The 14,456-nt window shown below is 39.3% G+C and overlaps 1 protein-coding gene across 1 annotated transcript in view; it reads left to right on the forward strand.

Moving 5' to 3' along the window:
* GYS2 (glycogen synthase 2) overlaps positions 1 to 14,456 on the forward strand; it is a 56,664-nt gene that overhangs the window by 29,195 nt on the left and 13,013 nt on the right. Inside the window, exons 9-11 of the mRNA XM_046013832.1 lie at positions 522 to 581; positions 1,689 to 1,767; positions 2,542 to 2,655. Of these exons, the coding sequence (XP_045869788.1) occupies positions 522 to 581; positions 1,689 to 1,767; positions 2,542 to 2,655 (253 nt within the window). The remainder of the gene's footprint in view (positions 1 to 521; positions 582 to 1,688; positions 1,768 to 2,541; positions 2,656 to 14,456) is intronic.

The following is a 14,456-nucleotide window of genomic DNA, read 5'->3' on the forward strand; positions in this document are numbered from 1 at the left end:
TCTCATAGACTACTATGTCAGATTATGTAGTGCCTATCAAACTGTGTTACTATAAAAACATTGGAATGAGCCACCATGGAAGGATTAAAAACTCTGTGGAAATATTTAAAGATAGGTTGAATTTATTTTTAATTTTATTGTGAAAATTTTAAAATGAAAGCTAAAGTAAAGACGTTTAGTATAATGACCCCCTCCATGCCCATAGCACACATTCAACAATCACCAATGAATTTGCCATCTTGTTACATCTATATTTCCATCCACTACCCCACCCTGCCCTTCACCCTGGCCTGAGTATCATCAGGCAAAAAAATGTTAAGCTCTGTCGGGGGCTCAGGATGTTCTGCTGCCTCAGCTCTGGAGGTCTGAACTCAAGCTAAATGGGCAACTAGGAAAAACAGGTTTCCACAAAAGAAACCTGTTAATGTCGAAGGATACACTGACAAAACATCAGCATGGTCACGGCAAACAGATTTTAAATTGCAACAATGTTTAATTTATAAATCTTCCAATTCATACAGGGACATTGCACATTCTGTGAAGGAAAATTTTGGGAAAAAACTCTATGATGCATTGTTAAGGTAGGTGCTGAGACTATTTAACACTTCAAATATGTTAGGGCTTCATTATTGAAATTTAACAACTTATACACTATCATGTATTTCTTTTGTTCTGAATAAAAAGGAATTATTAGCCTTTGAATATGTATTATATTATGGGAATGGGTTTTGTTTTATCCATCGTCTGACAAATACTTATAAATGGGTTGCACAAACGCCAACATATTCACATAGGCAAATTAGGTTCTAATTCAATGGGACTCTCATTAGGGGTTAATATGTCCAAGTGAAACTGATGGAGATTTTGTAAAACTTATAAGTCAAAATATATATTGACTTTATATATTAAATACCTATATTTATTTATATACTAAGTTAAAATATTTGTTAATATTAAGTAATGTTAAGTAACCTATATTTACTTAATGAATAATAAACATTTAAATACATAATAAAATAAATGAAATATATAAATGTATTAAAAATTCTAAATAATTAAATCAAATCAAAATATATTATAAAATAATAATAATATATATAAAATATATGGATTTTATTAGAATATGAAGAGAAAGCTGGTTGTTTCCTGATTGTGGCAGGCATGCATCATTTCCTTTTACCAGTAAAAATATCAAATTATAGATGGACAGTTATGGCCACTTGTGAACATACTCAAGAGTAGCCAAATATGATGAAAGTGTCCTCCTGATGGTCAACATTAATGCTTTAAAAATGAGTTTTAAGGGACATCTGGGTGGCTCAGTCCTTAAGCATTGGCCTTTGGCTCAGGTCATGATCCCAGAATCCTGTCTGCTTTTCCTCTCCCACTACCACCCCCCCCGCTTGTGATCCTGTTCTCACTATCAATCTCTGTCAAATAAATAAAATCTTTTTTAAAAAGAAGTTACAATTAAAAAAATTTAAAAAGGAATTTTAACTTTCTTCTATCAAAATTATTCTTTTATCAAACTTCTTCATGCTCTGGGAATTTGTCTTTGAGTGTCATCAGGAAACCATGTTTGCCTTATATTTATTTTTAAAGTGCTTAGAACACTATCTGACTCATGGAGACATTGAATTTGTGCCAGTTATTTTTATTTTTCTTATTAATATTATTTTGCCCCACAGAGGAGAAATTCCTGACATGAATAATATTTTGGATCGAGATGATGTAACAATTATGAAAAGAGCCATCTTCTCAACTCAGGTAGTGAAGAAAAGAGTGCCCAACATTCCCAAGATTGTTAAAATCAATTTAGATCAATATTTTAACTTATTGGAATGGGCTAGTTTGGGAAATGTATAAACCCAGCAGCTAGAAAATCTTTCTTATGCATTTACCTAAATGAGAACTTTACTTGTTTTTTGGGGGTGCTTTTCAGTGCTCTTTTAAAAAATTTCATGAATTTATCTTGTATCCACTTGAAAATTCCTTCGGAACCCATACATCCATTTGAAAAACTGTATATTGCAATGACAACAAAATAGTCCCTACAATCTTTGAAAAGCATAGCATTTTGAGTCATGATCAAGAAAAGGTGAATGTTTCTCAGCTGAGAGGACTTTTCGTAAAAATGGAAGATAGGCATGCACCAACATCTTGTCATAACAGTGAGGCATCAGGTACCATCAGAGGACAGGCCTGCTAGAAGGATCCAGGAAAGGAGTTAATCTTGAGTCACAACTTCAGGACACCTTCATTCCAAACAGGCCTTAAGAGTGGTCAAGAAGTCTAGGCCTTTCATGTAGTGGCCGCAGGTGAGAAACAGAAATATCATGTGTTCATAATTCCCAAAGGAAGTTCTTCAAGCCTTTGCCTTTTTCTGAAACCTGCACAAAACTTAGTCATCATCATTAAAATGTCTCCAAAAGATGGTAGGCATAAAGGTTGGATGACATGTTGCCAATGACCTATTGTTGAAATTAGTCACACTTATTAATTCATCCCACAATTGACATTTTCTTTCGTCTATGACTTCAGCGACAGTCTTTGCCTCCAGTGACCACTCACAACATGATTGATGACTCCACTGATCCCATCCTCAGCACCATTAGACGGATCGGACTTTTCAACAGCCGCACAGACAGAGTCAAGGTAGAACTAATTGTTTACGTAAGGCACTTCAAAATGACTTAGTATATACTTTTTTCAGAATTTATCAGAAGACTCCTGTATTTGTTTTGATACCTTTCAGAAAGATTTCAAATGATATTTCTAAAAAAATTAATTCTGTTTCCTGTTTTGGGTAATTAAAATATAAAAGATAATGACTATTTTAGTATCATTTGTAAGATTGTACAATATCAACAGTAAGAATAGGAAAATTGTTTAATTTTTAATGATACAAACATATTCTAAGAATTGTTTTTTAGATTCACTAAGAATTTAATGAATACCTGAAATGAAAATGAATTGTCTTTGCTTCTTCTTAATAAAGTTCAACTTTAAGGGGATAATACGAGAAGCTTCCAATTTCAGACAGTGTGGCTCATGGTATTTTTATGGAATTTTCTATAGACCAATTCATTATGTTGACACTTGAGTTTCTAAATGATTAAGCACAATGTGAGTTGTATGAATAAGACCTGATTTCTGCTCTTGTGGAGCTTAGTCTCTCAGGTGTGTACTGAGGGGGTACTATGCTCAGGCATAGTGCTAGGTGTGGGCATAATGGTGAACATGTAAACAGACAGTTGCTTATCTCTACTCAATCCCATTCAGCAGTACTTAAGATCGGGTTGTCACAAGCTTTTGCCAATCTTTTCAAAGGTCCCACTTTTTCTTCTTTCTTTCACCTTTAGCAGATGACCTGAGAATTCAGTGTACAAACTCCTTAGGTGCCCCTCAAATATAGATCTTTTACCTATTCTCACTTCTTTTCCTTTGGGTTCTGAGGATTGCTCTGGGATCTCATTCCCTCTGACATTCTTGGGAAACTTACCCTGTTAACCTTCCATTATACTGCAGGTTTACTAGCTCCTTCCCTTACTGTCTACCAATATTCTTTAAATTTTCTCGCATTAGAGGGACACCTGTGTGGCCCAGTTGGTTAAGGGACTGCCTTCGGCTCAGGTCATGATCCCGGAGTCCCAGGATCCAGTCCCGCATTGGGCTTCCTGCTCAGCGGGGAGTCTGCTTCTCCCTCTGACCCTCCCCCACTTCATGCTCTCTCTCTCAAATAAATAAATAAAATCTTTAAAAATTTTTTTTTCTCACATTACAAAGCAAACAAACTTTGCTTTAACCTGGTCTCCTCTTGATGTTTTTGAATGTTTTGGTCCTTTCTATTCTTCCCCGCAAAATCTCTTGGAAAAAAATAGTCTATTTGAAATTAATTCCTCCTGCTGCATTTAGTATTCGGTATAGGCATGAGTAGATGTGGTGGAGGGAGACAAGTTAGGGACCCTCTGCCACAGAACAGGTGAGAGATGATAAGGGACCCTTACAAAGGTCATGCCAGAAGTGCTAGAAACAACAGAATAATGGGAGAGGCAGCTGCATATAGAAAAGATCATACTTTGTAACCAAAGGTCATTGGGATTGAAAAAGAGGGCGAAGGCAAGGATGATAACCTTCAGGCTTCAGTATTTAGTCAGTACTATCTAAAAACTAAGAAAAGGCTTTATCAGAGTTGGCTTGAGGATCGCATCAAGAATTGAGTTCAGTTCTTGGTAGATTGTGTTTGAGTTTTATGTGAGTTATTCAAGTTAAGATGTTTCATGGGTACTTAGAAAACATAAGACATTCATGAAGGGAACTATCAGTGGAGGGGCAGCGGGGGATGCCGGGGAATGATGACCCTGCCATGCTGAAAGACCAGACTGAATGAGAAAAGAAAAGTGTGGATCCAAGAGAGTCTCAAGATTTAAGAGGAGATTAGAGGAGGAAAAATCAGTGCAAGAAAGGAGCAAGAATTAGAAGAGAAAAATATCTCAGAAATCAGGGCAGGGAAAATTTTCATGATGGTAGATAACAATAGCTCCTAGTACAGAACTAAATGATACAAGCTGACTTTTTTTTTTTAAGACTTTATTTATATGTTAGAGAGAGAGAGATTACAAGTAGGAGAGAGGCAAGCAGAGAGAGAGAGGGGGAAGCAAGTTCCCTGCTGAGCAGAGAGTCTGATGTGGGGCTTATCCCCAGGATCCTGAGATCATGACCTGAGCCAAAGGCAGAGGTTTAACCCACTGAGCCACCCAGGCACCCGATAACAAGCTGTTTATAAAATGTCCCTTGTGGTGTTATCCCATCCATTTTAAACATGTTCTCCACACACGCATGTGTACATACATACATACACACATATTTGTGTACATTTCCCTGTGACATAGAATTATGGGTGACTTTTATTTTCTCATTTGTGTTTCTACATTTCCAAAATTTTTACTCCCAGCACACATCCTGTAATAGGCTACACATTTTCCCCTGGAAATGCAGGGACATATCTCTCAAGGGTGCATCATCCTTCACATTTTCCCCCACGACTGGATCTGCAGAAACTTACCTCCCTTCAGAGTGTATCAGCACTAATTTGATCTCATTTTCATGTAGTTTAGACCAGTCCTTGTCAATTTTTTTTTCTCTTGGAAAGGAAATAGTAATGGAAAGAAAGTCTATTATTTTCCTGTTGCTTTCTGTTTTACAGAACTTTGTCACACCTATATTTTTTTTTCTTTTTTTTAAATTTTATTTATTTTTTCAGTGTAACAGTATTCATTCTTTTTGCACAACACCCAGTGCTCCATGCAAAACGTGCCCTCCCCATTACCCACCACCTGTTCCCCCAACCTCCCACCCCTGACCCTTCAAAACCCTCAGGTTGCCCCAACCTCCCACCCCTGACCCTTCAAAACCCTCAGGTTGTTTTTCAGAGTACATAGTCTCTTATGGATCGCCTCCCCTCCCCAATGTCCATAGCCCGCTCCCCCTCTCCCAATCCCACCTCCCCCCAGCAACCCCCAGTTTGTTTTTGTGAGATTAAGAGTCATTTATGGTTTGTCTCCCTCCCAATCCCATCTTGTTTCATTTACTCTTCTCCTATCCCCCTACCCCCCCATGTTGCTTCTCCATGTCCTCATATCAGGGAGATCATATGATAGTTGTCTTTCTCCGATTGACTTATTTCACTAAGCATGATACGCTCTAGTTCCATCCACGTCGTCGCAAATGGCATGATTTCATTTCTTTTGATGGCTGCATAGTATTCCATTGTGTATATATACCACTTCTTCTTTATCCAGTCATCTGTTGATGGACATCTAGGTTCTTTCCATAGTCTGGCTATTGTAGACATTGCTGCTATAAACATACGGGTACACGTGCCCCTTCGGATCACTATGTTTGTATCTTTAGGGTAAATACCCAGTAGTGCAATTGCTGGGTCATAGGGTAGTTCTATTTTCAACATTTTGAGGAACCTCCATGCTGTTTTCCAGAGTGGTTGCACCAGCTTGCATTCCCACCAACAGTGGAGGAGGATTCCCCTTTCTCCACATCCTCGCCAGCATCTGTCATTTCCTGACTTGTTAATTTTAGCCATTCTGACTGGTGTGAGGTGATATCTCATTGTGGTTTTGATTTGTATTTCCCTGATGCCGAGTGACGTGGAGCACTTTTTCATGTGTCTGTTGGCCATCTGGATGTCTTCTTTGCAGAAATGTCTGTTCATGTCCTCTGCCCATTTCTTGATTGGATTGTTTGTTCTTTGGGTGTTGAGTTTGCTAAGTTCCTTATAGATTTTGGATACTAGCCCTTTATCTGATATGTCGTTTGCAAATATCTTCTCCCATTCTGTCAGTTGTCTTTTGGTTTTGTTAACTGTTTCCTTTGCTGTGCAAAAGCTTTTGATCTTGATGAAATCCCAATAGTTCATTTTTGCCCTTGCTTCCCTTGCCTTTGCCGTTGTTCCTAGGAAGATGTTGCTATGGCTGAGGTCGAAGAGGTTGCTGCCTGCATTCTCCTCAAGGATTTTGATGGATTCCTTTCTCACATTGAGGTCCTTCATCCATTTGGAGTCTATTTTCGTGTGTGGTGTAAGGAAGTGGTCCAATTTCATTTTTCTGCATGTGGCTGTCCAATTTTCCCAGCACCATTTATTGAAGAGGCTGTCTTTTTACCATTGGACATCCTTTCCTGCTTTGTCGAAGATTAGTTGACCATAGAGTTGAGGGTCGATTTCTGGGCTCTCTATTCTGTTCCACTGATCTATGTGTCTGTTTTTGTGCCAGTACCATGCTGTCTTGATGATGACGGCTTTGTAATAGAGCTTGAAGTCCAGAATTGTGATGCCACCAACTTTGGCTTTGTTCTTCAATATTCCTTTGGCTATTCGAGGTCTTTTCTGGTTCCATATAAATTTTAGGATTATTTGTTCCATTTCTTTGAAAAAAATGGATGGTATTTTGATAGGGATTGCATTAAATGTGCAGATTGCTTTAGGTAGCATAGACATTTTCACAATATTTATTCTTCCAATCCAGGAGCATGGAACATTTTTCCATTTTTTTGTGTCTTCCTCAATTTCTTTCATGAGTACTTTATAATTTTCTGTGTATAGATTCTTAGTCTCTTTGGTTAGGTTTATTCCTAGGTATCTTATAGTTTTGGGTACAATTGTAAATGGGATTGACTCCTTAATTTCTCTTTCTTCAGTCTTGTTGTTGGTGTACAGAAATGCAACTGATTTCTGTGCATTGATTTTATATCCTGACACTTTACTGAATTCCTGGACAAGTTCTAGCAGTTTTGGAGTGGAGTCTTTTGGGTTTTCCACATATAGTATCATATCATCTGCAAAGAGTGATAGTTTGACTTCTTCTTTACCAATTTGGATGCCTTTAATTTCTTTTTGTTGTCTGATTGCTGAGGCTAGGACTTCTAGTACTATGTTGAATAGCAGTGGTGATAATGGACATCCCTGCCGTGTTCCTGACCTTAACGGAAAAGCTTTCAGTTTTTCTCCATTGAGAATGATATTTGCGGTGGGTTTTTCATAGATGGCTTTGATAATATTGAGGTATGTGCCCTCTATCCCCACACTTTGAAGAGTTTTGATCAGGAAGGGATGCTGTACTTTGTCAAATGCTTTTTCAGCATCTATTGAGAGTATCGTATGGTTCTTGTTCTTTCTTTTATTAATGTGTTCTATCACATTGATTGATTTGCGGATGTTGAACCAACCCTGCAGCCCTGGAATAAATCCCACTTGATCGTGGTGAATAATCCTTTTAATGTACTGTTGAATCCTATTGGCTAGTATTTTGGTGAGAATTTTTGCATCTGTGTTCATCAAGGATATTGGTCTGTAGTTCTCTTTTTTGGTGGGATCCTTGTCTGGTTTTGGGATCAAGGTGATGCTGGCCTCATAAAATGAGTTTGGAAGTTTTCCTTCCGTTTCTATTTTTTGGAACAGTTTCAAGAGAATAGGAATTAGTTCTTCTTTAAATGTTTGGTAGAATTCCCCTGGGAAGCCGTCTGGCCCTGGGCTTTTGTTTGTTTGGAGATTTTTGATGACTGTTTCAATCTCCTTACTGGTTATGGGCCTGTTCAGGTTTTCTATTTCTTCCTGGTTCAGTTGTGGTAGTTTATATGTCTCTAGGAATGCATCCATTTCTTCCAGATTGTCCAATTTGTTGGCATAGAGTTGCTCATAGTATGTTCTTATAATTGTCTGTATTTCTTTGGTGTTAGTTGTGATCTCTCCTCTTTCATTCATGATTTTATTGATTTGGGTCCTTTCTCTCTTCTTTTTGATGAGTCTGGCCAGGGGTTTATCAATCTTATTGATTCTTTCAAAGAACCAGCTCCTAGTTTCATTGATTTTTTCTATTGTTTTTTTGGTTTCTATTTCATTGATTTCTGCTCTGATCTTTATGATTTCTCTTCTCCTGTTGGGTTTAGGGTTTCTTTCTTGTTCTTTCTCCAGCTCCTTTACGTGTAGGGTTAGGTTGTGTACTTGAGACCTTTCTTGTTTCTTGAGAAAGGCTTGTACCGCTATATATTTTCCTCTCAGGACTGCCTTTGCTGTGTCCCACAGATTTTGAACTGTTGTGTTTTCATTATCATTTGTTTCCATGAATTTTTTCTTTTCTTTTTTTTTTTTTTAAAGATTTTATTTATTTATTTGACAGAGAGAGATCACAAGTAGGCAGAGAGGCAGGCAGAGAGAGTGAGAGGGAAGCAGGCTCCCTGCCGAGCAGAGAGCCCGATGCGGGACTCGATCCCAGGACCCTGAGATCATGACCTGAGCCGAAGGCAGCGGCTTAAACCACTGAGCCACCCAGGCGCCCCCATGAATTTTTTCAATTCTTCTTTAATTTCCTGGTTAACCCATTCATTCTTTAGAAGGATGCTGTTTAGTCTCCATGTATTTGGGTTCTTTCCAGCTTTCCTCTTCTGATTGAGTTCTAGCTTCAGAGCATTGTGGTCTGAAAATATGCAGGGAATAATCCTAATCTTTTGATACCGGTTGAGACCTGATTTGTGACCCAGGATGTGATCTATTCTGGAGAAGGTTCCATGTGCACTAGAGAAAAATGTGTATTCTGTTGCTTTGGGATGAAATGTTCTGAATATATCTGTGATGTCCATCTGGTCCAGTGTGTCATTTAAGGCCTTTATTTCCTTGTTGATCTTTTGCTTGGATGATCTGTCCATTTCAGTGAGGGGAGTGTTAAAGTCCCCTACTATTATTGTATTATTATTGATGTGTTTCTTTGATTTTGTTATTAATTGGTTGATATAGTTGGCTGCTCCCACGTTAGGGGCATAGATATTTAAAATTGTTAGATCTTCTTGTTGGACAGACCCTTTGAGTACGATATAGTGTCCTTCCTCATCTCTTATTATAGTCTTTGGCTTAAAATCTAATTGATCTGATATAAGGATTGCCACCCCAGCTTTCTTCTGATGCCCATTAGCATGGTAAATTGTTTTCCACCCCCTCACTTTCAATCTGGAGGTGTCTTCGCGTCTAAAATGAGTTTCTTGTAGGCAACATACTGATGGGTTTTGTTTTTTTATCCATTCTGATACCCTGTGTCTTTTGATTGGGGCATTTAGCCCATTAACATTCAGGGTAACTATTGAGAGATATGAATTTAGTGCCATTAGTAGCCTGTAAGGTGACTGTTACTGTATATTGTCTCTGTACCTTTCTGATCTACTACTTTTAGGCTCTCTCTTTGCTTAGAGGACCCCTTTCAATATTTCCTGTAGAGCTGGTTTGGTGTTTGCAAATTCTTTCAGTTTTTGTTTGTCCTGGAAGCTTTTTATCTCTCCTTCTATTTTCAATGATAGCCTAGCTGGATAGAGTATTCTTGGCTGCATGTTTTTCTCGTTGAGTGCTCTGAATATATCATGCCAGCTCTTTCTGGCCTGCCAGGTCTCTGTGGATAAGTCTGCCGCCAATCTAATATTTTTACCATTGTATGTTACAGACTTCTTTTCTCGGGCTGCTTTCAGGATTTTCTCTTTGTCACTAAGACTTGTAAATTTTACTATTAGGTGACGGGGTGTGGACCTATTCTTGTTGACTTTGAGGGGGGTTCTCTGCATCTCCTGGATTTTGATGCTTGTTCCCTTTGCCATATTAGGGAAATTCTCTCCAATAATTCTCTCCAATAGACCTTCTGCTCCCCTCTCTGTTTCTTCTTCTTCTGGAATCCCAATTATTCTAATGTTGTTTCGTCTTATGGTGTCACTTATCTCTCGAATTCTCCCCTCATGGTCCAGTAGCTGTTTGTCCCTCTTTTGCTCGGCTTCCTTATTCTCTGTCATTTGGTCTTCTATATCACTAATTCTTTCTTCTGCCTCATTTATCCTAGCAGTGAGAGCCTCCATTTTTGATTGCACCTCATTAATAGCTTTTTTGATTTCAACTTGGTTAGATTTTAGTTCTTTAATTTCTCCAGAAAGGGCTTTAATATCTCCAGAGAGGGTTTCTCTAATATCTTCCATGCCTTTTTCGAGCCCGGCTAGAATGTTCAGAATCGTCATTCTGAACTCTTGATCTGACATATTACCCATGTCTGTGTTGATTAGGTCCCTAGCCTTCGGTACTGTCTCTTGTTCTTTTGTTTGTGGTGATTTTTTCCGCCTTGTCATTTTGTCCAGATGAGAGAATATGAAGGAGCAAATAAACTACTAAAAGGGTGGCAAAGACCCCGGAAAAATGCGCTGTAACCAAATCAGAAGAGACCCCAAATTGTGGGGGGGAGAAAGGGGATAAAAACAGCTTCTGAAAAAAAAAGAAAAAAAAAAAAAGAAAGAAAAAAATTTAAAAAATAAAACAAATAAAAAATATAAAAAAGAAAGAAAAAATATATATATTTAGATGAACTAGTCAAAAAATGTTAAAAAAGAAAAGGGTAAAAGTTTAAAAAAAATTTAGCAGAAGAAGAAAAAAGAAAAAAGAAAAAAAAATTGAAAAAAGAAAAAAAAATTGAAGTAGCCGCAAGACTAAAGAATCATGGGGAGAAAGCCATGAGTTCCGTGCTTTGCTTTCTCCTCCTCTGGAATTGCTCTGCTGTCTTAGGAATTGAATCTGCTTTCTCCTTGATAGATGAACTTCGTCCTGGCTGGATATTTTGTTGATCTTCTGGGGGAGGGGCCTGTTGTAGTGACTCTCAAGTGTCTTTGCCCGAGGCGGGATTGCACTGACCTTACCGGCGGCCGGACTAAGTAATCGGCTCGGGTTCGCTTTTGGGAGCTTCTGTTCCCTGAACGCTTTCCGTAGAGTTCCGGAGGACGGGAATGAAAATGGCGGCCTCCTAGTCTCCGGCCCGGAGGAGCCGAGAGCCTGGGGCCCCACTCCTCAGTGCGCCCCCAGAGGACAGCACCCAATCACTCCCGTATCCCCAGCCTCTAGCCGCGCTCCGAGCTCACCCAGCCCGTGACCAGTTCAAGGTAACCCGGAGCTGAGAGTTTAGTCCTTGGCTCTGTCTCTGAAGCCGGCTTCTCCGTTCTAATACCTGCGAGCTCTCCGACACTCCGACACCCCCGATCCTTCTGTGACCCTGCAGGGCCTGGGGCCACGCTGGCCCCGCGTGGGCTTCACCCTGGTTTAGCCCCTGGAGCAATGTCCCTCAGTGGAACAGACTTTTAAAAGTCCTGATTTTGTGCTCCATTGCTCCGCCGCTTGCCGGGAGCCGGCCCCTCCCCCCGCGGTCTATCTTCCCGTCGTTTTAGATTCACTTCTCCGCCAGTCCTACCTTTCAGAAAGTGGTTGATTTTCTGTTTCTAGAGTTGCTGTTCTTCTTCTCTTCGCTCTCCCGTTGGATTTGTAGGTGTTTGCAATGTTTAGATAAGCTATCGAGCTGATCTCCTGCTACCTGATGTAGTCTCAGGCTGCTACTTCTCCGCCATCTTGACTCCTCCCCTGTCACACCTATATTTAAATCTGCAGCTCTTCCTCTAATGATCTGTCAGGTGCCTGGCACATGATTTGTATCATAAATATAGACAGAAAAGGGGACATGGAGCCATGACTATGGTTCATGCTTCCTTTATTTTGGGGGAGGACTGAGTTTAGAAGGTCTCCTGAAATTGGCAGCTCTGAACAAAGTATGCTTTGCTGATCTGTGTGTGTATGTGTGTGTGTGTTTTGAAGTACAGTAACAGTGAAGCCATTTCTCAGAAATGGACAAGTACATTATTTCCTAAGTACATTAAAGACTTCATTCCTCTGTGTCTTTGCTGATGTTACTCTCTCTTTCTGAACTGCCCTTATCTCAGCCATCCTAATAGCTCCTTTGGGATCCAACCTAGAAGTCATCCCCTCCTTGTGTTTGTCCTTAATGTGCATTCATCTACTCCAGACAGAGCAATCACTTTCTTTTCTGGATTCTCAAGATGCTCTATATCTACTACAAATATAGGAATCATCGCATCAAGTTATTTGTATTTTTAAAATATGTACGTTCTTTCCTCCAGTGAGACTGTGAGTTCTTTGAGGTAATGATCATATCTCATATATATTTTCTCAGTATTCATTCTCTGAAAAGCAGACACCAAGACAGGATTAGATGTGAAAACACTTATTGGTAAAAATGCCTGTGCAAGATAGAGACTGAAAGCAAAATCAGGCAGGGAGGGATAGTTTACACAGTGGAAAGAGGAGGAAGGAAGTTTGAGGAGGGAAGACCCACAGACTGCAGCCCAGTGCTAAACACCTCTCAATCTTTTTTTTTTTTTTTTTACAGAGAGTCAAATGTCATTAACAAAAACTAGAATCAATAAAAATTAACAAATGCATGAAAAATATACACACCTATCAGCACTATGTGGTGACTTATAAAGGGAAAAAGCTGACCACTAACATGGCTGGTCAGCTAGGGGAAGGAAACACACAAACAGAAACACGTGCACTCCTGTGTCCACAAAAAAAAAAAAAAAAAATCATTTTCAACAGTACAATCAATCTATAGCTTAGGTAGATTCCAAATTATTTTCCAACGCTTTCTTTCTTAACACAAAAGATGCCTCTGTGGGTGTGGGTGTGTGTGTGTTGTGGTTTACTGTAACTTATTTTAGGTATATTAGCATTACTACATACATCATTTCCCTATATCTAAACCTTTCTTTTATGTTTTACTTTCGTGTGGTTCATTCACCAACCAATCAGTTTCAAGTTGGTGGGCAGACAAGTGCCTTCTTCTATGAGCAATCACAAGCAATAACTTTAATAGGGATTCCTATTAGAGTAGGGGTTTTCCAAACAAAAGTTGTCCAAAAGAGTCACTGGTTGTGCAGAAATGAGCTGGCACTAGAATCCATCCCTGCCAGGTCTAAAGGCTGGAACAACTGCTGTAGCTGCTCAAGAGGGGAAGCAGTTGGGGCTGTCAACCAAGATCCGTTGTCTGCCTTTAAATCTCCGCCCCTTAATCAATTTGCAAATTTACTTAATCTACCTCAGTCTTCTCATCTGTAAGATAGTGGTAAGATAGGCCTACACTCACAAAACTGTTGTGAGGCTTAAATAAGTAATAGATGCTGCAATTAGTGCAGACCATGGCACGTGGTGAGCACATGATAGATGTCAACTTTTATCTGTACTTAGCCCGGTACCTAGCATGTGCTGGGTACTCAATAACTTTTAGAAGACAGGTGTAAACAGTTTGATGAGAGTAGAAAATGGAGGATTTCTCTCTGCCTGGAGAATTGGAGACATGTTAGCTAGATCCGGTCTGGTGAGCAGGCGTTTATCACACATAGAACAGCTCATCCTGCAGAAAGCCAGCAGCAGTAGATAAGAAAGCACAGAGATACAGAAGTACATGGCTTCTGCACAGTGAATGGAGAAGGGAGTTTGTCTCACACAAATCATGTTTATATAGATAAGCTCATAAAGAGTTTGAGACTTTCACTGGTTATTATCATAAAGCAAACGCACGCACAAGAAATAAAAGAATAACCCCTTCACAACAATATATGCTCCAAGCACTGAGATAAGTCTTGGTCAATTCAGAATTATGTATTTTATTTACGACTAGTATCCTTTAAAAAGGTTAACACTGACTCATTTGATCACCTGCGTATTTACATAATTCTATCCAGTGGTTCTTAACTTTTAAATTAACAAGCGCCTTTATATGAATGCAACCACTTGATCCAGGAAATGTTACAGATTGTTTCGAAGTTGAATGTATCATCAATTCTGCCTTGGCAGTGGACATAGTGAGAAAACCCTACAGTGCAGACTCCAGCTTCTGACCTGGTGCCAGCACTCTGTGAAAGCAAATTAACTTCGAGGGATCTTAATTCCCTCACAGGATAAATGTGGTTAGACAGCATTTTGGTTTTGATTTTTTTTTTTTTCTTCCTGATCCAGGATCTGCTGTGAGTCAGGTGCTTTGCTGGGGGCTTTGTATATAGGATCTCACCTTATCCTCTCGGTA

This window comes from Meles meles, chromosome 7 (genome assembly GCF_922984935.1).
Source record: "Meles meles chromosome 7, mMelMel3.1 paternal haplotype, whole genome shotgun sequence".
In the NCBI taxonomy this organism is placed as follows: Eukaryota; Metazoa; Chordata; class Mammalia; order Carnivora; family Mustelidae; genus Meles; species Meles meles.